Below are 27,435 nucleotides of genomic sequence, written 5' to 3'. Positions count from 1 at the left end.
AAATAAGATGGCCCCCAAAGTCGATTTTGAAAGGATCATAGACGCATTTGCTAGAGTGCACACTTTTTCTCTTGCCCCAGGCCACGTTGTGACTGCCCAGCTCTGCTGGCTACACAGCTGCTAAGGAGTCTTCCTGCCAGGTGTGCTAGTGCACCCTGTGACCCAGTCCTAGTACATGAGAGGCCAAGGCAGCCTGGCCCAGATAAGCACATCGTCTCTTGGCTCACCAGTGCCTCCCTGGCCCAGCCCAGCAGCTGGCTTGGAGAAGGCAGCATTCACTCCTCGTTCTGAGAACACGGAAGGCTGATCATTGCTCCTCAGGCAGTTGAGGCTCCATTGTGCCTTGTAGGAGGAATTACTGATAGGTAGGGCTTTGCCTGATGATGAAGAATGGGAGAGACTCAAAGCAGGGAAGGCAACATAAACAATCAAAATATCCTGGTGTCTGGTACGAAGTCCAAAGTTTGTGTCCCACCTCCTCCACGGGTCTCAATCCTCATTCCACAAATATCTCTGGGTTGATTGGCTGTCAGCTGGCTTACTTGTTGACGTCCTCGCTCCCCGGTGTCTCTATGAAGGACTTTTCCATCTGATGCTTTTCTTGGCAATTTTGTTCCTTTGGGCTTCAGATGTAAACACATCATTTGACTCTTTAAGCCTGGGACTTTTCCCACACTCTGACACGCTGCTTTTTTGCTGTGATGGATTTTGAAGCCTGCTGTCTACAGGGGCAGAGACCACAGCTGTTTTTAACTGTCTCCATCCATGCTCTCAGTGTCCAGACACTGCGTTTATGTCCAAAACACTCCACAAGTGAGAAGCTTGTTTTGAGCAAATAGACCTCTTTGTAGACGGTCAGACCCAGCCATGGGCCACTGTTTCACCTGATGGAGGGACAGAAAAGACCTGAGTCTTGCTTGGGCCACCTGGCAACTTTGTTGAGTGACACACCTTTGAGAACTGGTGACAGAGTAGTCAATGGCAGTCAAATAAATACAAAGATACCCTGTCTATGTTTCCTGCATTGTGGGACCACAGTATCATCTAAATGTTAGATTCCCCCTGGTTGTCAGCGGCGTTCATCGGAAGGGGCTCATGGCAGGCAAGAACTATATCAACTGAGATACAGTCCCCTAGTTCTGGGAACACTTGGAACACACACACACACACACACACACACACACACACACACACACACACACACAGTTTGTTCTCTCCTTTCTTTTTTCCTTCCTTCCCGCCTTTCTTGGTAGGTCTATGTTAATTTTTCAGCATTGCGACTTGTATGAAATACTAGGTTTTATCAGAACATTTTCTCCCATGCGTAGGAGACACCAATCATATTCGACCTCTGCCACCTCCTAGTGTTGGTGCCTTCTCCTCTTCCCGTCTCACTCCTTCCCAGATGGTCTCACTTCTACTTGTAATGTCTTTATTTTAAAATCTGGAGTCCACGTCTGAGAGAAAATGTGTGGCTTATTTCACTTAACACGATCTCTTTCTGTTCCTTTCCCTGAAAACTTGCATAATTTCCCTCTTTGTGACTGATTCATACTGTTTAGTATATACCGTGTTTTCTTTATCCATCACCTACTGAAAGGTGCCTGGGCAGACTCCATAACAGCGCTCTCTCTCTCTCTCTCTCTCTCTCTCTCTCTCTCTCTCTCTCTCTCTCTCTCTCTGTCTGTCTGTGTGACCAGTAGCCCAGGCTGGTCTCCAGCATAGCTGAGCTGACCTTGAAATCCTGATCCTCCTGCCTCTACCTTTCAAGCACTGGGATTACAGGTATTCTTGGCTGTTCTTAGTAGCGCTTCAGTGAGCATGACTTCAAGTGTGTCTGATATTTATCTCAGGAGTGGTAGAGTTGGATTGTGTAGTACTTTTGTTTTGTTTTGTTTTGTTTTTGAGGAATTGTTATGCTCTTTCTATATTGGCTGGATTAATCTACACTCCCACCCCAGCACACACCTTCATAAGCATTTGTTTGCTTTCTTTTTTTCTCATTAATTTATTTATTCATTCACTTTATATCCAAATATCCGCTCCTCATCCTCCTCCTTCTCCCAGTCCCTCCTGCCATAGCTCCTCCCCGGCCCCCTCCTCCTCCTTTCCTCTGAGAAGTGGGAGGCCCCCCTGATACCACTCCTCCCTGGCATATCAAGTCACTGCAGGACTAGGCACATCCTCTCCCACAAAGCAGCCCAGTCAGGGAAAGGGGATCCACAGACAGGCAACAGATTCAGGGCCAGCCCCCACTCCAGTTGTCAGGGACCTGTATGAAGGCCAAGCTGCACATCTGCTACGAATATGCAGGGGGCTGTTGTTTGTTTTCTTGGTGGTGACTATTTTGACAGGGATGAGATGAAGTTTCGGTATAGTGGTGACCCGCATTTCCTCTGTTGCTAAAGATGGTGAACTTTTTTCAAAGACTGGCCATTTGTACTTACTTGTCTGATGGCAGCCTCATAAATTCATCTGCTTTGTTGAGCGGATCATTTATTCTCCTGATGTCTCGAGTTGGATGAGTTCCCAACAAAGTTTGTCTCCCGTTCTATCCCGTTCTGTCTCGTTCTTGCTCTGTGCTTTCAGAAAATGCCCGCGTGTGCCTAGACTTTGAAGTGCTGCCCTGTATTTTCCTCTGGTGGTTTCAGGTGTTTCGCAAAGGCCTTCGACCCTTGGCAAGCAGTTTGGTTTTGAGGTATAAGACGTGGAGTGGCTTGCAGAGCTGTTCCATTGACACCGAGGGCATACAAGTTTAGAGAATCCCCATCACACAGAGCTTAAGCCCCACAAATCAACAGCCCCTTAGCTCACTGCGCAGGGACACCTGGAGGGTCATGGAGATCGTGAGCAGTAGGGTTTGGGTTTTTGTCTTTTCTTTTCCTGGCTTCTGCTTTGTGTTTTTTCCTAGGCTCATCTCTGTGTATCTTGTGTGTTAGGGGTCCATTATTTTCTAACAAAAAGGCTTTTTTACATTTGCCCATGTATTTATTATTTGGGGAAAGGGGCACCATAGCATATAAGTAGAGGTCAGAGGACAAGTTTCAGGAGTCGGCTCTCTCCTTCTAGTGGGATTGAACTCAGGTTGTTGGGCTTTGTGGCACGCCCCTTCGCTCACTCAGCCCTCTTACTGGCCCAGCCCATTTCTTTTTGTAGTTTACCTAATCCATTCTGTGGTAAGGATATCACATTGTATTTTCGGTTCCTGGACATTTGAGTTGTTTCTGTCCTGATTATTTTTGAGACTCCTTCAGAGAGAGAGAGAGAGAGAGAGAGAGAGAGAGAGAGAGAGAGAGAGATTGAGAATACCCTATTTTCCCTGGCCCACAAGTCAGGAAATAAACTGCTGGTTCCCTGGTAGAGATAATTCCACTGTTTCTGAAGTGCTTTCTCCTTGCTCAGTACCGGGTAAACCGAGGTTGGAGAAGAGACTTGACTTCTTTCAGAACTGAGCAGTACTCTGGGCAGTACTCAGAAGGGGCAGAACTATAGTCTGACTTCCATGGACTCCAGGCACGAACCCCATGTGTGATGGGGAAAGCTGGCTATTGGCAACAGAGGTACCAGGACTTGGTTCCCAGCAGTGCCCACCACTGGTAAGTTCATTGGTCTTTGTGGCTTACCTAGCTCCTCTCCCCTTACAGGGTGCCTCCGCCAACTGGTGGAACCATCGACATTTCCAGCACCATGCGAAGCCCAACATCTTCCACAAGGACCCCGACATAAAGAGCCTGCACGTGTTTGTCCTTGGAGAGTGGCAGCCCCTCGAGGTAGGAATGAGAGGATCCTGTTGATGAGGAGATGTCACGGGAGGAGGGAAGGAGTCCTGTAGGCTCAGCATTCAACTGGAATATCCGCACCTTCTGCCACGCAGAACCCTTTCCTCGTCATCCCGCTATCCCAGCTTCAATCTACAGAGTGGCTTTCCTCCAGAGTCCTGGACTCCTGAACAGATTCAGTGCGTCCCTCCCACCCACAGGAAAGTGGGTCAAATGTTTCAGGAAGGCAACGTTCTAGGCCTCCAGGATAGGTCCAGTGGGCCAGCTCATGGGCAGGAAGCATTATCTGGAAAACAGCCGCCTGTCAAAGCAGATGAGAAAGCAAGGCTTGCGCAGACAGGAAGTGGTAATAGGAAGGTCTGGTCAATGACCAGTTAGGCCAGGACAAACCTTTCAGATCTTTGACTGCTAGGACACTTCTACTTAACCACACTTACTTTAGTATCATTTTATTTTTAATTATAAATACAGGACCTACTTGGTACAAACATTGAAACAGTATAGAAATATATATTTAATGTCATAACTCCATCCCCTCTTTTATGAACTCGAGTAACCACTGAGATTACTCTCAATTAATTAAACCATTAATGAGATGCCGGATAGCTTTGTAAATGCCTGCCGCTAAGCCCTGACTCCAGTCCTTAATATTTTCTGTTTGCAGGTGAACATGCATAGATCTTTTTTCTTTAAAAACAAAACTAGAAAGGAAGCACGCCTTCTATTCTGCAGCTCAGTACTTCTCTTAATGAGGACCTTGTTCCACAAGTCCAGGGAGATGGTGTCATCCTCCTGGGGACTGTGTTCCGCCTGTTTGTATCTCACAGCACGACACTATTTCATTTGACAGGGCTACCGATCTCAATTTCCCTCTTTGGGGGAAGTGCTGGGTTCAAACTCAGTGCCTGATCCGTGGTGAGCACATGTTCTCCCGCTGAGCTCTTGACTTTCCTCCAGTGATTCTCCACCCTGTCACCTAATTTTCTTTAGTAAACGTGCACCCAGCCAGGCGTGATGATAGGAAATAGAGGCAGGGGGATTTCAAATTGTAGCTTAGCTTGGTCTAGACAATGAGACTTTTGTCCAAGTCAAATGTCACAAACACAATAAAGGACTACTGGGGAGGCTCCGTGGGTAAAGGTGCTTGCTGCTAAGGCTGATGATCTGAGTTTGATCCCTGGGACCCAAGATGATGAAAGGAAAGAAGCAGCCTCCCTAAATTATTCTGCAACCTCTGCATATGTGCTATGCACAGTGATTCACATGCGCGCGCGCGCGCACACACACACACACACACACACACACACACTCACACATAATGGGGGAATTTTAAAAAATATTAATTTTAAAAAATACTAATTTTGGGTTCGGTCCCCAGCTCCGAAAAAAAAAATACTAATTTTAAAATTATATAGTAGGGCTGGAGAGGCAGCTCAGAACTTAAGAATACTGGCCTCTCTTTTAGAGGGACCAGGTTTGATTCTTGGCGCCTGCACATGGCAGCTCACAACCATTGCTAGCTATAGTCCCAGAGGATCCTACACATGTTCTCTGGCCTCTCCAGGGATGCAAAGTGCACAGGCATGCACGCAGGCAAACTGTCCAAACACATTCAGTCAGTTGATCGATCGATCAATCAATAAACAAACAACTCTATAAGTAAGTGAAATAAAGCACCCTCGTTACATTTAAACAATATTCTCACTCTAGGCATGGTTGTGTATGCCTCTAATCTCAGACATCAGGAAACTGAGAGGAATTACTAAGAGTTTGAGGCCAGACTGATCTACATAGCAAGATATTGTCTTTTAAGGAGGGTGGGAGGGGGGAATCATTCTATTCTTCTTTTTTTTTTTTCCTTTTTCTTTTTTTCGGAGCTGGGGACCGAACCCAGGGCCTTGCGCTTGCTAGGCAAGCGCTCTGCCACTGAGCTAAATCCACAATCCCTATACTTCTTTTTTAATAAGAGCCTTTATTAGGGTTTAATTCATAAAAGGAGGGAAGAGAGGAAAAAAAGCTATCCGCGTGTGTGTGTGTGTGTGTGTGTGTGTGTGTGTGTGTGTGTGTGTGTGTTGGAGATCATACACTAAGGAGGAACACAAGGCAAGCTGTGGATGTAGCTCAGTGGCAGAGTCCTTGCTCAAGTCCTTGGGGTTCAGTGCCAGTACGGGGAGGGGAAATCACAGCACTAGGCAGAGCAGCAAGCAGTTATGAGAGAATACAAACTTAGCCACCGTAAACAGAGTTGTAGAAGGAATGTCCTAGCTATGTTGGCATCCAAGGCTTATAACAGACAAGACAGAGTCTGCCCCCTCTCAGTTGTGGTTTGTAGCCCTGTCTGATCCAGGGTGCACAGGACTCAGCCACAGTTCTGAACTTTGGCTAGGCAGGGATTTCATTTTCTGCCCAACACCTGTCTTTGTTCCTCTTCTGGGAAATGGCTTGCTAGCTTTGGTTACAAGTGTTTGGATAGTAGTTGATTACTTGGAAACCTTTTGATAGTGAAGACAACGACTTCCTTAATGCCTGTAGTAAAACTGTTGGTTCTCACCACACAGTCCTGAGTCCCTAATAAATAAAAGAAACCCGGCTTAGCTCAGTTCAGGCTTAGCACAGGAGCTGATGAGTTCTGTCCCATCTCACTTCTCCAATGCTGGCTGGCTTTGGGAGGGAGATGGTGGCAGTAGCATTTGAAGATGGAGGCTAGCATCACCATAGAAACCCTCTCAGGCATTCAGGTGTTCACAAGAGAAGCCCCATGTTTCCTGGGTTTCTGGTTTAACTTTGTGCAAGTGCCCAAAAGGCCATGCTGGCTGAAAGGAATCCTGATCTCTACTTGAGGTGACAGTCAGTCATCTCAACAGAGCCCCAATCATCCCAACAGCTATGCCTTAGGGGTTTGAGCCTCCATTCCAGGCTCCAGACCTGACAAAGCCTTTATCTCAGTGTAGATGACCAGAGAAGACCAGCCACAAGGGCATTCCATTCAGAGAAATGTTAAGAGCAGACTTCCACTATCTGGTCATATTTATGACTTCCGGGAGGGTGTTCTGAGTTTGTTTTATGTGGCAATAGGCATTCAGCTTCTCTCTGGATATTCCTTTCAATTTAACAAAGCTCTCCACATAAAGTATTTTCAGTGTTTTATGGCTTCACACCTCAGCTCTTAGCCTGGGGGTGGGGGATAGGTTTTACACTGATGCATTTAACTGGTATGTGGTCCATGGGCGAGGGTATGGACCACGGTATGAGGTCAGAGGACTACTTGTAGGAGTCAGTTCTGTTCTTCTACCGTGTAGGTTCTGGGGATGTTAACTGAAGTTATCAGTCTTGGCAGAAACTTCCTTTAGCCTCCGAGCCATCTCAGTGGACCTCAGTTTGTAACTTTTCCCCAGTAGGAGTTGGGTGTGAAATGATCTGCCTTTACATTCTCTGGAGTCTATCAGTGCCCTCGGCCACTGAGGGGCTTCATTGCCCTTCCCAAACAACAGAGCGAGTTCTCCTATACCCCAGTGTCTGCTCTAGACTGTTGATCCTCTCTCAGGATGCAGGCCATGTGGCCTGGCCCAAGCGTTCTGCCTTGCCTCATGCGTGCTCCTTTTTGAGGTGGCCTTTTACTAACGGGGCTTCTCCAGCATCCAGGATGCAGTTGATGGCTGGGTCATTGTGTCTAGGTGGTAAGCCATGGGACTCCTTCATGATGCTAGCTTTCCCCAAGGTTTAACTGCCCTGGGAAGGCAATGAATCAACTGTACTCATAAATAAGGAGGCCAATGTCTGCTCTCTACTGGCATCACTCTGTCGCTCCTGCTTGGGGTCTCAGCACTGGGTGGGGACTCTCAGCCCTTATTAAACCGTGGTGTATGCAACACTCTTGTTTGCTCTCCCAGCCCTTCACTACATTAGAGTCCTCAGAGTCTAGCCTGTGTGCTCCTAGAACAGCTTACCTGCCTGAGGGCTTCCTCCTCCATTCACCTAGGAAACACCAAGCTTTCTCCTTATCTCCCTGCTTCTAGCAGACCTTCAGTCCCTACGGCAGTTCCTAGGACATACGTGGCTCTCTTCTTGGAGACTTGCATGGTCATCCAGCATCCTGCCAGTGCCTGCTGAGGCCATGTTACTCGTTGCTCTGATTATGCATTTGTGAGTTCTCAGTGGCAGCAACTGACCTTGTGGCAACTCCTGCCAAACCGCCCCTCAGCCCTAGACAAAGAAGGCCCTTGTCGGGCCTCAGACACTTCGTTTCAAACCTGAAACATGGCATTGCCTGTGTCAGATTTATCATTTATTTTTCTTCTTACTGCCACAAAATGCCTGACAAGAAGCGATTTAAAGAAGGAAGGGTTTATGAGGACTTAGAGTTAAAGGCAGTATTCTTGGTGAGTCCGGGGAGCCTGTCAAGTTAATAATTAGTAGTAACTGTCACAGTGCCATCTCTTAATGCCCGAACACATCCCTTTTATGCTGTAAGCTTCCCCCGCTTGTTCTTGTAGTCTCCTGGCATCTCACAGGGCAAAATATGTTCAGTCGAGCTTCAACAGTGTCCACTAACAGTTCCAATACTGTTTGTTCATAAGTATAAGCGCAGGAGCTGGTTAAAATCAACTGTTGCTCTTCCAGAAGACCTCGTTCCTAGCAGAGTTCAGATCCTAGCAGCCCGTGCTGGGCAGCGCACAGCTGTTTGTAATTCCAGCCCGGGGGATCTGACACCCTCTTCTGGCCTCCATGGGTATCTTCACTCATGCATGCACACAACACACATAAATAAAGTAAAAATGCATCCTTTTAAAGAAGTGCAAGTGCACAGTCACACGTGAGACTCGGCAGCCTCTTCTGTGAACCTGTGTAACATCAAAGCCCAAGTCCTTACTCCTGACGTAGACTGGCACACGGCAAACATTCACATCCCCAGAGGGCACAGGGACAGGGCAGGACTGATACCCAGAATGGCTAACACCAAAATCTATAGCTCCGTTGGTACCATCCAGGGATTGTGACAGAATCACAGCCCACGTCACAGTCACATCCCCAGTCACAGTCACAGCTCCTGTCACAGCCCCAGTCACAGCCACAGCTCCTGTCATAGCCACAGCCCTTCTCACAGTCACAGCCCCTCTCACAGTCACAGCCCCTCTCTCTCACAGTCACAGCTCCTGTCATAGCCACAGACCCTGTCTTAGTCACAGCCCCTGTCATAGCTCCGTCACAGTCACAGCCCCTGTCACAGTCACAGCCCCTGTCACAGTCACAGCCCCTGTCACAGTCACAGCCCCTGTCACAGTTACAGCCCCTGTCACAGTCACAGCCCCTCTCACTACAGCCCCAGTCACAGTCACAGCCCCTCTCACAGTCACAGCCCCTCTCACAGTCACAGCTCCTGTCATAGCCACAGCCCCTCTCACAGTCACAGCCCCTGTCACAGTCACAGCCCCTGTCACAGTCACAGCCCCTGTCACAGTTACAGCCCCTGTCACAGTCACAGCCCCTCTCACTACAGCCCCAGTCACAGTCACAGCCCCTCTCACTACAGCCCCTCTCACTACAGCCCCTCTCACAGTTACAGCCCTCTCACAGTCCCAGCCCCTGTCACAGTCCCAGCCCCTGTCACAGTCCCAGCCCCTGTCATAGTTACAGCCCCTGTGTCACAGTCCCAGCCCCTGTCACAGTCACAGCCCCTCTCACAGTCACAGCCTCTGGTTAGTCTCGGCCTCTGTTTTAGGTTGAGAGTCAGCTAACTCTTTTTGTTTGAGCCGCACACTTCTAATATTCCCCCTCCCCCGTTGCTCTTTTTTGCTGTAGATCTGGATCAGAACAGTAAGAACTGTGCCACAGACGGCTCCCCCTCTGCTTGAGACTTCTTCCACCAAACACATTAATTAGTCCATTGTTTTTAACTCAGCCTCACACGAGTTCTCAGAACATGGGCAGAATGTGTCCAGATTCTTTGCCAGGAGATCACACAAGCAGCCTCTAACCCAGTTACTGAAAGACTTCTTGCTTGTCCCCTTCTGAAACCTCATGAGCCATCCCTCCCGCCCCTCACTCCTGCAGCCTTCTGATCTTCCCAGCAGAATAGCCTGGTAATCCCAGCTTACAGCAGGTTAGGACTTCTTAAGCTTACAGCTCCAAACTCCACATTCTTCCCAAAGGCCAGTCCCAAACATCACCAGCCATGGTCAGGATTATCACCCAATGGCTATACTTCTTGGTACTAATTTTATATATTAATTACTGTCCTCACTGCTGCAAAAGTGAAAACCTAACAAGAAGCCGTTTAAGGGAGAAAGGATTTATTCTGGCTTGGAGCCCCAGGGGAGACATTCCATTATCGTAGAGAAGGCATGGTGGCAGGAACAGGAGGCTGGCAGGGCGCATTACTTCCATAGACATAAAGCGGAAATGAATGCTGTGTTCAGCTTGCTTTCTGTTTCATATTCAGCCTAAGGGATGGCGCCACCCACGTGTGAGGGTTACACCTCAGTGAACCTAATCTAAGTAATCTCTCACAGAGGAAGCTTCTCCTCAGTGGTTCTAGATCTTGAGTTGACAATCATATTGACTGTCACATATGGCCTGTGGCTGGTGAAGAAGCTGGTCACACTGGCTGCCAAGACTGGCAACACTTCCTGCCCACTGCTCTTGCCTGGTCCCCAGCTGTGGGCTTCAGCTGTCCCAGTTCAGTGAGAACTCTGTGTGTGCCACCAGCTCCATCTTGGGCTCTGGCCACAAGCCACACTTACCTCGTTGGTGAAAGTACAGTTTGTCTTTCTGCCCCCTCCCCTCTAATCGTGTTGTCTCCCAAACTTCCTGTGTTAGACAGGAAAGGGAATGAGCAGTGTCCTCTGTTCCCCACACTTTGGGCTGGTAGCTCCCAGCTAAAAGGAAGAGTAGCAGGCTGAGTGAGTCTGTGGACCTGCACCCCAAGGACTATCAGCGTACGCCCCACTTACTCCTTGTGTAACCCGAGAGGCAGGAGCTGTCATCAACGTTTTGTAACTAGAACCACTAAGGCAGGAAAGAAATGACATACTCATGGCCATGTCAGAGAGTTACCTTCTGGGACACCAGCTTGCAGCCCTTGGAAATGGCTCTGTTGGCTAAGTCCAGCTTTCTGAGAAGAAGCTGTGTGTGCACCCTCCTAGCTCTGTGCATTCGAAAACACTTCTGTCCATTCTTTCTTCAATCTCATGACTTAATAAGCTATTGGCCAAATAAAACAAGCTAGAGTCATGTGTCCCTAAGACCACAGTTTGTGCTTTGTGGGTGTACCTGTTTCTTTTCTCATTGCTTTGACTGAAAAGCAGCAACTTAGGGGAGGGAGAGTTTCTTTGGCTTACAGTTCAAGAGGAACCAGTGAGGAATCAGAGGGAGGGATAAAAGTTGGTGCTCAAATTGCTTCTTCCTTCTCCTCTTCTTCCTCCTCCTTGTCCTCCTCCTCTTCCTCTTACTCTTCCTCCTTGTCCTCCTCTTCCTCTTACTCCTCTTCCTTGTCCTCTTCCTCTTACTCCTCATCCTCATCCTCCTCTTCCTCTTCCTCCTCCTCTTCCTCCTCTTCCTCTTCTTCCTTTTCTTTCTTCTTTTCATTTTAAGACCCTAAGCCATGTCGTGGTGCCACCTGCATTTAAGGCAGATCTTCCAACCTCAGTGAACTCGGATGTAGAATCACCCAGGGAGTTGACAATCAGTACTAACCATGCAAACGAGTTTTAGATAAGAGAGTTGGTTCAGCCATACCCTAACACACCCCTTTGTGGCTGCCCTTCAGAGGACACTGAGTAGGAAACACACATGCAGTGCTATGTCAACATGTCATTTTGTGCATGCAGCTGTCACTGTCACTGACATTCGGCTCAAGATCCATCCACTGGGCTCTTGCAGTCCCTATGAAGTACACGTCATACCTCCACTTTGCAGCCAGGAACTCAGAGGTCAGGGAGGTTAAGCAGTTCGGTGTAATGGAGAACTGTTTCCAGTGCTGAGTCCCTGCAACCCTAAGGTCGAGCATCCATAGAGGCTGGTGCTGAGACCTGCCTCTGCCTGGGGTGGCCTGGCCATGTTGGTGGGTCAGCCTGGGATGCTGGAAAGCATGCATGGGAACCAACAGTGCTTGCTAGCTGGAGGCAGCCCTACGGTCCCAGTCATCCTCCACCGTGGTCATAAACCAGTGGAAATAGTACTTACTACAGAAATACAACCTGACAACCTCCTATGGTCCCCTAAGGGCGCCCTTTGACTTCTGCTGATCTGAAGGTTCTTCCTGATGCTCAGCCTCTGTCCTAGTTAGGGTTACTATTGCTATGATCAAGCACCGTGACTGTGACAAGTTGGGGAGGAAACGGTTTGTTTGCCTTAACTTCCACATCCTAATCCACCTCTGAAGGAAGTCAGGACATGAACTCAAGCAGGGCAAGAATCTCGGGCAGGAGCTGAGGTGCAGAGGCCATGAAGCAGTGTAGCCCACTGGCTTGCCCTTCGTGGCTTGCTCAGTCTGCTTCCTTATAGAACCCAGGACCACTTTCCTAGACATGGCACCACCCACAACAGGCTGGGTCCTCCCACATCAACCACTAATTAAGAAAATACCCTGCTGGCCTGCTTCTAGGCCGATATTACTGAGGCATCTACTCAGTTGAGACCCCCTCCTTTGCAGTGACTCTAGCTTGTGTCAGGTTGAGATACAACTAGTCAGCACGGTCTTAAGAGGGAACAGATAAACTGTGGGCTTGGATATGATTGGTAAGGGAGGCCACCGGGGCTGGGAATCCTGTATTCCACGGCTAGGCCTGGATGCCAGTTCCTCAGAGGAGGTCAGAGCAGGACGAAGGGCCTGTCCACACATTCGCCTAGGCTGCTGCTTTCCCTACTCATTGGGCACCTTAGGAACCTGTGTGCCTCTCTTTCCTCTGTGCCAGCATTTCACATCCCCTCCTTTTATTGTGAAACCATCAAAGGCCCCTCTGAGGTTCCCTGGCTCTGACCTCTCCAAGGCCAACCTCAGGTCTGACCCTAATGACAGACTGCGTGTATGTAACATACTTTCTGGGAAAGCATGAGATCCTTGCCAAGGCACAGGAGGCCTCGAAGAACAAAGGATCATTTCTGGTTGTTCTTCAGCAGGCGTGTGAGCATAGCCACTGGCACCAAGACGCACATTCTGGGGACAGGCTGGACTCTGTTCCTGCCCACACCCCCCTGCTTTGTGGGAGCCCATGGATCTCTGTGATTCTGACACACACCTCCCACTCTGTGTTCTCACTTGGAGGACAGAAGTATCAGCCTAGGAGACATCCAAGTTTTCTTCCTTCTGTAACTCATTTTGCTTGTCCTTCGTGGCTTGTTCAGTCTGCTTCCTTATAGAACCCAGGACCACTTTCCTAGACATGGCACCACCCACAACAGGCTGGGCCCTCCCACATCAATCACTAATGAAGAAAATACCCTGCTGGCCTGCTTCTAGGCCGATATTACTGAGGCATCTTCTCAGTTGAGACCCCCTCCTTTGAAGGGGGGTGACTCAAATCTTGGGTCTGGAGAGGAAAGGGTGGCATTGTCTGGGAGCCAGCTTATCATTATGTCCAAGTTCCCATGGGCAACACTTAGCAACTAAATGATCTGGAAGCCAGACATGTTCAGAGAGGCCTGGGAACCTGCATGGGCTCTGTGTTGCCAAGAAGCAGCAGCTAAGAGGTCTGGGTCTGTTGACTCCAAGCATGAGCTTAACGTAGCCTGTCTTAGCTGTTTTGTGGGTTCTTCTTTCTGCCACTCTTTTTCCGCCACCTTTTTCTTCAACCCCCCTAGCCCCAGATAGGAGAATTAACAAGGATAGAGAGGAAAGGAAAGAGGTCCCTGAATAAAGTCAGGGGTCAGAAAGGGGGTAGTGTTATCGTTAGACTACTTCCTGCTGATCAGGAGCACTGAGTTTTCTGGGGCAAGTTTGATCTTTGCCATCAGGATATCTAACTTCCTGTTGTTTGCACACAATTACTTAACTAATGGTGACCACCAGTGACCACCTCCAGCCAGCCAGTGGTCCACTCTGCCTCTCAGGGCCCTAGCATTTATTACCCTCTGAAAAGTCTCCAGAATTCCAGATGTCACACAATCGCAGGAGCTATCTGTAGATGGCAAAAGTCACACTCCTGCTAGAGCATGAGGCAAATCATAGTCAGCTGCTGTGGACGTCAGTCTGAAGCAGCCCCATATCCCACGTCTGGAAATGAAAACTTAATCTTATAATATTTTTGTTTTTTGTTTTTGTTTTAGGTTTATATTTACTTTGTGTATATGAGTACACAGTAGCTGTCTCCAGGCACACCACCTTTTATTTATTGCATGCAAATTTTACATATATATATATATACACACACACACACACACACACACACACACACACACACACACATACATACATACAAACAAACACTGGTTGCCTGCTCATGTGTCTGCACACTGTATGAGTGCAGAGTACCCGTAGAGGTCAGAAGAGGTCATCGGATCCCCTGGAACTGGAGTTAGAGTTGCTTATGAGTCACCATGTTGGTGCTGGCAACCAAGCCTGGGTCCTCTGGAAGAACAAGTGCTCTTAATAGATGAGCCATCTCTCCAGCTCTGTATGGCTTCTTCTGTCCAGTTGGCTTCTGGGGGAAAGTGATTAGCCTATAGAAATGACACAAGATACCAGAGACTAGATACAAAGACTACTGGTCCTTGTTTGGGGTCTCTTAACTGCTAATAGTCTCCAGGGAGCACCCCCATCGAGACCTAGGAGCCTCTGTCATTCCCAAAAGGATAGAGACAGCCCCAAAAACTCCCTGTGGGGTACTTAGGTTTGTGTGAGCTTTTTTATTGTTCACGTCCAAAGGGCTAGGTCAGTGGCTCAGTGGCAGAGGACTTGTTTAACATGGGTTAGGCTCTGCAGTCCATCCTCAGTCCTCCCAATAAAACAACAGCAGAAGAAAACAACACAAAGCAGACGGGTTTCTCATGGCCTTGGGTAGTGATTAATTGTGAGTCCGACCCCGAGGGCTGGCCAAGGTTTTGGCCTCACAGGGCTGGCAGGAATGAAAGTATTCTTTTTTTTTTTTTTTTTTTTTTTGATTCTTTTTTTTCGGAGCTGGGGACCGAACCCAGGGCCTTGCGCCTCCTAGGCAAGCGCTCTACCACTGAGCTAAAGAGAAGCTTCTGCCTGATCCCTTTGACTCGCAAACTATTGAACAATAGACCCCAAGAAATTGGAAATTCCCCAGGAAATTGCATGCTGGGAGAAGGAAAAGGCCGAAGCCTCGTGCCAGCCAGGGGAGCAGCTGGTCTCCCAGAAAGAGATCTCACACAATTCTGAAAATTGTCAGAGTACCTTGCATGGAAGACTGGAACAGAGTCAGAGATGGGTCAGTGATGAGCAGAGCCACACCATAACCAGGCCTGCTTACTTATACCTCTTGCTTTTGATTTAAAGCCTCATTTTGGAATCCAAAAGATGGGTGAGGGTGTGGTGGTGACGGGGTTCACTTAACCTCTTAATTTTTTTCCTTCACAAGGTAACCTTGTCTCTGGTGTTTGTTTGTTTGGTTGGTTTTGTTTTTTTTTTTTTTTTCTCTCTCTCTCTGTTAACACATTTCTTTAGTTGGTCCACTCAGGACAGATACCTGAGCATAGCTCATTGGGCTGCCAAGGCCAGGGGTCTGACCCAAGCTCCAGTAAAAACACTGGCATGAGCAGCCAAGCCCAAGGAAATCGGCAGCTGCTAGCCTTGTTGGACCCAGATTGGGACAGATGGGAAAGAGACGAGGTCTCTGCTGAGGAGATGGTGCAAAAAGTGTGTTGGAGGCAGGAGACCAGAGGCTGGTGTTCATTATCTGTCTTTTTCTCCTCAGTATGGCAAGAAGAAGCTGAAATATCTGCCCTACAACCACCAGCATGAATACTTCTTCCTGAGTGAGTATGGTTGCCTGAGCTCCCCAACCCTGCTCTCACCCCAGCACGCCCCTCTGGCTCACTTCCTCTCATACCGGTTGCAAACTGAGAAAATGACTGCAGACCTATTCAAGAGAGGGGTGCCAGCTGTCAGCTTGGGGAAACACCTATGGGCCCTGTTAAGCATCACCTAGGCTCCCAGGCACCTGACTGCGGGAGGGTCAAGCAGGCTCGTTCACCTCTGACAGGCACATGATCTCTCTACAGTCGGACCACCGCTGCTCATCCCTATGTACTTCCAGTACCAGATCATCATGACCATGATCAGACGCAGAGACTGGGTGGTAAGTCAGGACGTGATGGCTGGTGGTGGGGTAGCTTGACTAGAGCACTTTGCCCCTGGTGCCTCTGTGGGCATGCGGGTCCCCAGACATCTGCCCCAAAGTGTAGCTGCTTTGTCACTCTTAGAAAGAAACTGTCTCTGAGGCCACCAGAGCCAAGAAGGCCATAGCATGCCAGGTCTAAAGACACCTAGCAAACATTGTCCTTAGAGAGTCCCTTAGGAAGTTCCTGAAGGCAGTGTGCCAAGAGGCTAACATAGCCCACCAGGAGTGGATCACCTCAGCAACAGAAACAAATTCTCTTTCTCACCCTCACAGACATCTAAAATCAGTTGTCTTCAGGCTGGGGAGTAAGGTAGGGGATGGAGGGGTCAAGGTCCCTCTCCTTGACTGGTAGGTGACCAGGTTCTCTTGTCTCTCTTTATATCATCTTCCTTCTAGGCCTTTTCGTATCTGTGTTCAGGCGTTCCTCCATTGTTCTAATGTGTGTGTGTGTGTGTGTGTGTGTGTGTGTGTGTGTGTGTGTGTATGGTTGCATGTCAGTTTGTAGGTGCGCTTGCACGTGTGTGCATGTGGAGGCCAGATAATAACTGTCGAAGTTACTTTTCTATTGCTGTGATAAGACACTGTGACCAAGGTGACTTCTAAAAGAAGGAGTTTATTGGGGGATTGCAGTTTCGGAGGGTGAGAGTCCACGACCACCATGGCGGGGAAGATGGCAGCAGAAAGGCAAGCTGGAACAGTAGCTCAGAGCTCACATCTTGAGACATAACTATGAAGCTAATGGGAATGATATAAACCTTTGAAAGCTCAAAGCCCACCCTCGGTGACAGCTCCTCCAAAACACCTCCTAATCCTTCCCAAACAGTTCCACCGGCTAGGGACCAAGTATTCCAACAGATGGGCCTCTGCGGAAGCATTCTCATTCAAACCACAAGAACCACATGTGTCAGCTCTCGGGATAGGGCCTCTCACTGGCCAGAGCTTACGGATTAGGCTAGGCCATTCATCAAGGCCCAGGATCTGCCTGGCTGTACTTCCCAGCACCGGGATTACAAATGTGAACCATCAAGCCCAGCTTTTGTATGTAGGCTTTGGGCACTAAAGTTGCAAGCACTTTATCAATTAAGCTGAATTTGTTACTTTCTTATAGGATGACACTAGTCCTACTGCATTAGGAAGGACCTATACTTCCAGACATTGTCATTTGAGGTGCTGGAGGTTAGAATGTCAGTGTACAAGTTTGGAAGGTATGTTAGAGTTTTAGAAGAGCAGAAATGACAGAATGATCACACACACACACACACACACACACACACACACACACAATTACTAGAGTAGCTTACAGGCAGTGACCATAGAGTTGCACAATGACTGTCTCTGACAGAAAAGCCAAGGATCTGGCAGTTGGTCAGCGTGTGAGACTGCTTGTCTCAGAAGTCCCAATCTGGTGCTAGAGTCCTAGTAGGGATTCCTAGAGAGTAGGTTCCAACACCAATGAAGGAATGCCACAGCAACAAGGTAGACGAACTTGCCAGCAAGAGTGAAGACAAGTAGAAAAAGGCAAAAGCTTCATTCCTCCATGATTCTTTTAGTTGATTCCAGATGTAGTCAAGCTGACAGCCAAGATTAGCCATCACCGAGGGCATGTTTCTACCCCAAACAACAGGCTTAGAGGTGCCTCCATAGAGGGAGGCAGGCTGTGTGTAGGTTTGAGAAGGTAAACTTGGGTTTACATTGAAGTACAGTTGTGATTTCTATACAAGAGAAGTACCTACCCATGGTAGAGTAAGCCCTAAGGAAAACTCACCATAAGCAGAGTTGTCTATGATGAAAACATGGTCCCTGCCCTCAGGAGAGGACAAGTACATAGCCCCTTACTGGATGTTCTTTCTTAGCCTTTTAAAATCCCATCAAGGGCTGGGTGTAATACTACACGCCTTTAATCCTTCACCTCTTGGGCTCTCCATACATTTATTTACTTCATTTTGAGATAGGCTCTCATTATGTTGCCCAAGCTAGCCTTGAACTCAATCTTCCTGCCTCTACTTCCCAAGCCATGCCTGACCATACCTCCCTCCCCCACCCCTCTTTGTGTGTGTGTGTGTGAATGTGAGTGCGTGTGTGTGTATGTGTGTGCCGAATTCTATGCATATGCACACAATATACACACATGCATACTAATGCATTACATTTACACAGTAGATTAAAGTGGGGCTGTCAGTGGCAGAGTGCTTGCCTAGCATGCAGGAAACCTTGAGTTCAAACTCAGCACCAAAAAAAAAAAAAAAAAAAAAAAAAAAAAAAGGGGGTGGGTGATCAAAGTACAACTAGAACTCTCTGTACCCGCTTCATCTGACCAAGACAGCCACCTGGATCTGAACATGTTGTATTCAGCCACTCCCGGCTGTTGTAACTGTTCCTACTCTGGCCCTCCCAAGGTGCCCATCCCCTTTCCCACTTAGCTGGCAGCGCTCTGGCCACCTGGAATGACACCAGTACCTGTTTCAATTTCTTGCAACCAAGCAAGCACTGAACAAGGGCCACCCTTGTCCCCTAAATCATTCTGGAATTTGCCACGTCTTCACTATCAATGGACTCTTGGGTTTGTTCATTTTATACCCGAACCAAGATACCAGTGTGCCCAATTCTGTTGTCATATTAAGATCTTCTGTCTTGTTTTCATGTGTATGTGTTTTGTCTACATGTATATCTGTGCACTGTCTGGTGCCCACAGAGGCCAGTATATGGTATCAGTCACCTGGGAGTAGAGTTACAGATGGCCGTGAGCCTCCATGTGGTTTCTGGGAATCGATCCTGTCTTCTGGAAGAGTAGCTAGTGCTCTTAACCACTGAACCATCTCACCAGCACGTCTTTGTGGGGTTTCCCATTGCCTCGAAGAGGTGGGTCCTTGATGAAATAACCTGCATAAACATGGCTGGTCATGAGCACTCCTGACTTAGAAAAGTTTGTGCAAAGGCACCAAGAGGATCAGGGTGCTTAGGCAAAAGGACCTGGGTCCTGTAGCCTGTGGCCACTCGACTTACATGGGAGGGTGTTGTAGCGGAGTTGGGATCTGCTACAGGTCATTGGTTGCCCTGGATACATGAAGACCATCAGCTGGAGAGCAAAGGGAGGCTCTTGCTGTGGTCCAGCCAACACACACAGCATGAGTAGCAGAGAAAATGGAGGGACATAGATTTCTCAGCAGAATGAGGGTCTGCTTGGGAGGCTGTGACAGAGGGTGAAGACTTCCCAGGGGAGCCATTCAAGCTTAGGACCTTGCCACCAAAGAGGGGCAGACAAAAGTGAGGACCGGGGGTTGGGGATTTAGCTCAGTAGTAGAACACTTGCTTAGCAAGCGTAAGGCCCTGGGTTCGGTCCCCAGCTCCGAAAAAAAAAAAAAAAGTGAGGACCGGGAGAAGGGCCAAGAAGAGAGTCCAGCCGGAGAAGTGACCTAATCTGGGTTGCTGGCAGGGATGGTATGTGTCCCTTGGCCTTGTTTCGCCTCAGAAAGGAAGGAAATCCAGGTGCCTGACTAGGGGCGAGGCTGAGGATAACCAGGACCTGGCCACATGTTAGAGGCTCACATCAGAATCCTCTGAACCTACCGGCTACCTTCTAGTCAGTATCCCCTTTCTTTCCTGAAACTCACATGCAAACTCCATACAAGCAGGTGGCTTAGGCAAGCATATGACTGTGGGCCCAGTGTCCAACTTCCTTTCTTGTGAACACCTGTGACAAGCAGTGTTAGCTGTGTGCATACATGCCTCTGTGGTCAGGTGCACCATGCCAAGGAGGGCGGGGCAGGTTAAGTCTAATCGTGTTTCTCCTACAGGACTTGGCCTGGGCCATCAGCTACTATGCACGTTTCTTCTACACCTATATCCCTTTCTATGGCATCTTGGGAGCCCTGGTTTTCCTCAACTTTATCAGGTACTCCAACTTTGCTGGTTCACCCCATGCTTTTGAGAGCTCTGGTTTTGACGGGGCTGTGATGTGAACCCTGTACCTGCCATGGGGGGTAGGGTAGGTACAATGGGTCTGTTTCTATGTGGCTGCCCATCCCCGACACTGAGGCTTCAGCACTGAGCTGCGCTGTCTTCTAGGTTCCTGGAGAGCCACTGGTTTGTGTGGGTCACACAGATGAACCACATTGTCATGGAGATTGATCTTGATCACTACCGGGACTGGTTCAGCAGCCAGGTGAGGAGGGGCAAAGGTAAATGGAAACCCTGTAAAGCTGCCCCATGCCCATGCCTGCACCCAGATTTGGCTGCCTCTGTGGGCCCGGGGCTATACAAACCTTCCCTAGGGCTACTCATTGCCTACTGGCAGCCTCAGAGCAAGAAAGGATGGTAGGAAGGTTGGGGGGACGTAGCACGTTTGCCTAGCATGCATAAAATCCTGGGTTTTATCACTGGCACACAATATACACACAACATGGTGGCCCATACCTATAATCTTAGTACTTGGGAGGTGGAGACAGGAAGATCAGGAGTCCAAGGCCAGGATAAGTTAAAAACAACTCAGGAGGAAATATGGAAGGAGTGATAAGAATCTACCAGAGGGAACTCGGGAATCTGGGAGGGTGAGGCTTTCAGGTAGAACGGTATGACCTAGAGAGGGGCCCTGAGACCCTGGTTAAGGAGACCTTTATGGGATACATCCAGGTCTTTTGGTTTTGTTCTTACACCCCAGCCACTGATCCCCTGTCCCCTCTGCAGCTGGCAGCCACCTGCAATGTGGAGCAGTCCTTCTTCAATGACTGGTTCAGCGGGCACCTCAATTTCCAGATTGAGCACCAGTGAGTGCAGCCCAGCAAGGCTGGCTGTCCGGGAGGGGGAAGAGGGGAGATAAGGAGCGGGAGGGCAGTGGCCGCCGTCCCACAGGCCAAGGGTGCCAAGCAGTTTATCTCCTCTTGTTGGCAAGACCACCGGCCCATCCTAGAGCACAGCTGGGCAGGAGAAGGGCTCTGGGGCCAGCGTGCCCTGGAGGCATTGCCGTCCAGGCTCTGTGGGGACTACACTGCTTCATGTGTGGCCTCTTTGCAGATACAGAAAGCTTGCAAGACTACCCTGCAGACCTATAATGGTCCTGGTTATGGCTGGGGAACTGAGGACCAGCTAGATAGCGTATCTGTTACACAGGTGGCCAAAGGACTGTCCCTTCCCTGCTGCCACTGCCTTCATATCATCTCTTATCTTCTCATCTCCCATCTGTTTCTTTCATTTCCTCTTTTTGAGGCTTAGTGCTGACTTTACATGGGTCTTCTGCCTTGGCAGAGACCAGGAGCATGAACCCTGATACCCTCTCTCTCTTTTTTTTTTTTTTTAAACACAAGACCCTTGTGTTTGGCCGTTCAATACCAATGTGGCTTTCTGGAGTGCCCCTGTTCATAAATTGCCACTCTACACCCCACTAGTAACATCTGCAGGCAGTTGGTAGGAGCCACAGTCTTGTCCTGGTTTCAGATAGGACCTCAGACCTGCCTGCCTCCCTGGGTTGTAGAAGAAGTGGAGAGCTTGGGTCTTGGGTTGCACTCACTCTGCCCACCTGCTCTCCCAGCCTCTTCCCCACTATGCCAAGACACAACTTGCACAAGATTGCCCCACTGGTGAAGTCTCTCTGCGCCAAGCATGGCATTGAATACCAAGAGAAGCCGCTGCTGAGGGCCCTGCTCGACATTGTGAGGTGAGGGGTGAGCTTGGCAAGGGCTGGAGCGCTGATGTACTGTAAGGGGCCAGAGATGAGGTGGGGCTGAGGAGGAGAGAGGCACATGGCTGGGCTTACAGTAGGGACTCTAGCTCACAGTAGGGACCCCTGACCTCTGGTCCACCCAGGGCTAGAAGAGGACCTCCCTCTGTCCTTTCCCAGGGGTTTCCCTGGGGTGCATTAGTCAGTAGCCCACAGCTCCTGTGGTAAGTGGCAAGCCTTAGTCAGTGGCTGAGAGGAAGCACCTGCCACCCTAGCATGACTTCCTACATGTCATGGGAGCCGAGGTTCCCTTCCTGGTTCCTGAGCCCTGGACATCTCTCTTTCTCTATTTGCAGTTCACTGAAGAAGTCTGGGGAGCTGTGGCTGGATGCCTACCTCCACAAATGAAGCAGCAGACCTCGTGGCACCCTTGGGAAGGGGGCACAGTTGGGTGACAGCCAGAGGGAGGGGAGGGCTTTTGTTCTGAAGGGTTCTCGTGAGACTGAAGGGTCTGCTGGCTCACATTCCCCGTGCTTGGTTTTTCATCCTTTCTTGTTCTTCTCTTCCCTCACCCCGACCTACCCTATCCTCATGGAGTTCCCCCTTTGTCAGTTCCAGCCCTGTCCCCTCTGCCTCCCAGCCCCTTCTCCCAAAGAGCTGGAGAGGTGGCTGTACCAGGTGTCAGCCTCTAACTTCTGCACCTAAAGATCCTGGTAAAAAATTCTGCTCCTTGCAGCCTAGTCCCCAGCCCCTTTAGTCCCACACACACTCTGGGGGTCTGTGGAGCAGGGGTCCAGGACTTGGCTCTACACTCCCTGCCAGCATTACGGTGTAGCCATTTGGGTGAAGACATGCTTCGTTCTGAGTGTCCTTCCCATGGCTGGGATTGGTACTTAAGGCTTCCTTCCGGCTGCCAAAGACCAGCTTAAACTCTGAGGTCCAAGGCAAAGTCCTCTCATGCCCACCTTCACAACTCCAGACCCTAGAGTTTGTACAGATTCTATTTCGCCATCTACCCAACTCCAGAAACCAAAGGGAGTGTTCCTTGTATGGGCTCAGGACAGGCAGTAGCCAGGTTGAAGGAGGGTCTGACCACTTTAGAGCCTTAACCTCTCCCACTACAATCAGGTGCTTCTTAGATAAAAGGCCCAAGATTCTAGAAGGATCAGATCTTTTTCCAAATCCTCTGGCCAGTTCCTGATGCTTGGTCTAGAGAATGTGGACCTTGCAGGAGAGCCCCTGAGAATCTCTCCCCAGAATAGAGCTGCCAGTCTGGCCAGCACTTAGCTTCTCATTGGCTCACCCCTTGTCTTTACAGATGTTTGTTTGTTTGTTTGTTTGTTTTAGCTGTTGTGTTAACATTTCCTACAGAATGCTTCTTGATAGGAGAGTAACAGAGGGCTGCCTGGGTCTTAGGACAATCCATCTTTACCAGATGCCCCTTGCCAAGCTCCCGAAAGTCTCTTCAGGTAGAGCTAGGCTTCGCCATCAAGGCCACCGTATAAGCTGTGGCTTGAGGCTGCTGCTATCAGGAGGACAGGAGAAACAGGGTGGGGTGGAGTGTCTCAGGAGAGCCATTGTGGGTACCCAGTGAGGCTCGGGCAAGAGTGTAGAGGGAAGAGGAGACTGAGGGCTTGAGGGAAATGTGAGGGCGGGTGGGAGGGGGGACATCAGCTATATCAGGAGGGGACCCATGCTGTGTCCTTCTGAGATCTAACAGGATTAACCAATATGTAAACTAGAGGAAGTGGTTGGCCTGCACTGGGCAAGCCCTCTAGGACTCCATCCAAGAAAGACCAGTTGGTGTTGCTCTAGAGGCAAAGAAACCCATAAGGAGCTGGCAGTAAAACAGTAATTTGTATCACCTTGTTCCCAGCCTCTACTTTTTTTGGGAAATAAAAAAGAAAGTAATTTTTTTCTCACTTGCCCTTAGTTCAGCAAGATCAATGGATGACTAGTGCTCCCGTATGCCAATGTCACAAGGGTGGTAATGCAGGGTCTGGGAGGAAGGGAGGTACTGCCCACAAGAGAAAGGCCTGACTGTTAAGGCACATGGTGAACAGAACCCTGATCCTCTCGCCAAGAGAGACAGTGAAGGTTCTGGAGACCAAGGCTTTTATTTTGTGTTGCTGTGCCCACATGGAGACTTCTCTACAGCCTAGGGAAGGTCTGTATCGTTTTGCCATGGTAACAGTTCATACAGAGGGCTCTGGTCCTAGGTCCATCTGACCTCCAGCCTGGGAAGCCAGAATAATCTGCACCTGGGGTATTTGCCCAGTTAACCTTGCAATTGGATCCATGCTGCTTCTCTCGAAGCATCCGTTTCTGAACAGGCTCAGAGGGCCATGTCACTCCAGAGGTGTCAGAGAAGAGCCATCAGGCATGAAGTGGCCCGTACTCCCGAGGTTTTTGTTAGCCTTGTAGCTGTTCCCAGCAAGGTTGGGGAGACCTCCAGCAGAGATCTCATCTCTACAGGTGACCAGAACCTATCCATAGCAGAGGGAGAGTAGGCATTCCATGGGGGTGACTACCAGTGACTACACTGTAACTAGTACAGGGCTTGGAATGGCAGACATTGTCACCGATGCACTGAGTGGCCCTGGATAAGTCCTACTCCACCTCATCTCCAGGGTACTCACTGCCACATTTCCACCTTGAAAAGAAAATTGTGGGACAAAATGCCTCCAAGGCTAACTTCTGTCAGTCTCCACGATCCTTGGCCTCACCTGACTGATAAGTCCACTGGAGACTTTGGTGGTGGCAGACTTTGTTGAACACATCTTCAGTACTTACCTATTTGTCTTCTACTTGCCGTTTGCGCTGGACCTGGCCCAATACCCAGACTGTCTCAGGCCAAACCCTGCCTAGTGTGAATGTGGGGTCTATGACTCTGGCACCCAGAGATCTGGGGAGTAGAAGGGTGATTGAAGGGAACACGGCAGGGCTAAGAGGTCTCAGCTGTGAGAGTAAATCTAGGCTCATATCCATGAGTTTGTAATTTCTCTGTGATAACTACCTTACCTACTCCCATACATCCTCCTAGCTCCTGCCTTGAGCACTCCCTAAAGTCCAGAGCAGAGGACCTCCATTTCTGCTCCTCTTGTTACAGTGCTCAACTCAACCCTCAGGGGCTCTTGACCAATATCCCCAAAGTTGTGGGGTACATTCTGTCCCCTGACAAAGTCATGGACCTCTCTAATATTCAAAGCCTAGCTTAATGAGACCCTAACATCTCACAGGCCAAGAAGCTGAGACCAGAGAGGGGAAGATACTCACCCTGAGGCAGCACAGTGATAGCAGATGAATCAGAGCATGCGTGGGGAATTCGTGCTTCTATCCATCTCTTCCCCTTTCCCCCATCATGCCAAATGTCATACTGTCCAGGAGGCCCCATGGGTAGAGGCAGGCAGTGGGGCAGTTAGTCCAGGTGGAGGAAATGACAAGGAATGGGATGCTACTGAAAAAAAATAAAACACCCTACCATCTTTGAGGTAGTGTGAGCATACGCCAGACACCAGACTCAGGCATCTCAGGGGCTGCTGGAGCAGCCTAGACATCTGTACGTGTCTATCTGTGTGTGTAATTGAAAGGCCAGAGGTGATCAGCAGCTTGACTAGCTCCTAACATGCTCAGCTGACCCCATGGGAGCCCTCGGGGCCACTGGAAGGGAAGGGAAGGCCTCAGGCAGGAAGGTATGGAACAGAGATTACAGCCACTTGGGCTACCGTGCCTTTGGTCCATTTCGGCTCAGCTGGCTTGGCTATGCTGGTTTGGAAAGGACTGTACTGAGGACATCTGCTGTGAAACAGACGAGACAGCCGCAGATCATCTGGTGACCTGTGAATGGGCTGGAGGAAAAGACTTGCTACAGGTTCTGGACACTGGTGTTCTTTTGATTGACAGGACTGCACATTTCTAGCCTGACTGGTTCCACAGACAAATGAAACAAAACCACCCAGCGTCTTAACACATCACAGAGGCCCCACGGCCTTCTGCCAGCATCAAGGCTATTTTCTTTGGATTTAGAAGGCACTTGGGTTTTTCTTCAAACCATTTGGTCCAAGAGCTAATAATGCCTAAAAGAACTAGTACCAGGAAGCAGAGCTTGGAAAATATTGACATCTTTAAGGACACAGTATGTTTACACATCGTCCTTTCACAAGGCCTTTATCTCCCCATTAGCAGCCGCACCCTCAAAGGCAGAGGCTGGTTCATGTGAGCTGGCCACTGCAGTCTCTTAGCTATTGGTCGACTGAAAGAACAAACGAGCTGCGACTTCCCTCTGGAAGCTTTCTTTTTTGGGCTCAGGTTATATAGAAAGTAGAAAGGGAGACAGTAGGGTCTTTCAAAGGTACTGCCAAGGCCTTTTCCTGTCCCCTTAATAAGTGTGGTCTATAATCTCTACAGGAAGGACTCAGCTGAGTTGGAGTGACCCACTGCCAGGATCGGTAGCATAGATGACAGGGGAAGATGGGACAAAGATGACCTATCAGTAATGGGCTCCAAGCAGAACGAAGAGACCTAAAGGCAGGGGTCTCTGCAGGGTATTTTATTGGATAACTGGATTTGGAGGGAGAGCGCACACTCCCTGTGCCCACCACTAGGGGCAGCATGAAACACAGTCCACACTGCTGTCATGTGGATACCCGTGGGTGATGCTGCAGGCTGGGTGAGTCCTCTGAGCAGGACATGTCCCTAGGCATGTCAGAGACACCAACAGAAATCTGATCTTGCCAGAGTGGAGACCAAGTGCTGCCAGATGACGTGTCGAGGGGATGCCCACCCCCACCCCCATTGGCCATACCTATGTGATACTAGGATCATTAAATTATGGATGGGAAAAGGGACTTCCTGCAGTGGAAACAGAGGTATAGACAGTGTGACATACTCTAGATAGAAGAAATTTGCTTTGAGGCATGAAATAGGTGTGTGTTGGGGGAGGGGGGCTTGAACTCAGTCAGGGCCTACACAGGCTGGAAGTCTTCCTACTGAGTTACATTCCCTGGACCCTTAAAATATTTATTTATTTATTTATTTATTATTATCATCTCAAGGCAGAATTTTATCAAGTTGCCTTGGCTGCCTTTGAATTTGCCATCCTCCTGTTTCAGCTTAAGTACCTTGGATTTCAAGTATGTGTACAGGGCTTAGAAGTGCCTTTCAAGGGATCTTTGGTCCTTTCCTGAGGAAGAAAATAAAGTCCAGAGAAAGCAAAGAGCTTGTCTCAAGGAAAAAAACAGCCCAGGGGCAACAGGATCACACACATAAAGCTTTTAAAATACACGTATGAGCCCAGCCGTTTGCTGAGAGCCTTCCTAGGGCTTCTTTTTTATTTCTCGTCACTTTGGGTTTAAGAACTTGAATTCCTCCCTTGAGGTCAGGCAGCCTTAAGTCCTAGCAGATACATGACTTATCCCCATCCACCTAAACCCAGGGAAAGGGAGGTGGAAGCTAAGTGGAGTGGATCAAGGTAAGGACCCAGCACACGATGGACCTTAGCTCCCCTAGGAGGCTTCTACTGGTACTCCCCTGGACAAGGAGGTCACAGGGAGTGCATCGAGAGTGGGGTCGTCCCTACAGCTGGTGGTGAGGCCTCAGCTCCTACAGGAGACCCCAGTTTGGCATTTCTGCATTTGCTACAGCCTAAAGCTGCTGAAACCTCTTTAAAGAAGCTCTGCAGCCCAGCTTGGAGCCATGGGGTGTC

At 49.2% G+C, this 27,435-nt stretch overlaps 1 protein-coding gene across 3 annotated transcripts in view; it reads left to right on the top strand.

Moving 5' to 3' along the window:
- Fads2 (fatty acid desaturase 2) overlaps positions 1-23,653 on the top strand; it is a 39,914-nt gene extending 16,261 nt beyond the window's left edge. For 2 of the 3 annotated variants that reach the window (XM_039092480.2, XM_008760244.3), the window contains 8 exons: positions 3,645-3,770; positions 15,653-15,713; positions 15,960-16,036; positions 19,873-19,970; positions 20,144-20,240; positions 20,762-20,841; positions 21,603-21,728; positions 22,088-23,653. In XM_039092480.2, the coding sequence (XP_038948408.1) occupies positions 3,645-3,770; positions 15,653-15,713; positions 15,960-16,036; positions 19,873-19,970; positions 20,144-20,240; positions 20,762-20,841; positions 21,603-21,728; positions 22,088-22,139 (717 nt within the window). In that variant the 3' untranslated portion in view covers positions 22,140-23,653. The remainder of the gene's footprint in view (positions 1-3,644; positions 3,771-15,652; positions 15,714-15,959; positions 16,037-19,872; positions 19,971-20,143; positions 20,241-20,761; positions 20,842-21,602; positions 21,729-22,087) is intronic. The other variant, NM_031344.2, reaches the window with a different exon arrangement.
- Positions 23,654-27,435: the final 3,782 nt, after the last annotated feature.

This window comes from Rattus norvegicus, chromosome 1 (genome assembly GCF_036323735.1).
Source record: "Rattus norvegicus strain BN/NHsdMcwi chromosome 1, GRCr8, whole genome shotgun sequence".
Lineage (NCBI taxonomy): Eukaryota > Metazoa > Chordata > Mammalia > Rodentia > Muridae > Rattus > Rattus norvegicus.
Note: the sequence above shows the minus strand (reverse complement) of the source record. Positions and strands in the feature narration are given on the sequence as shown.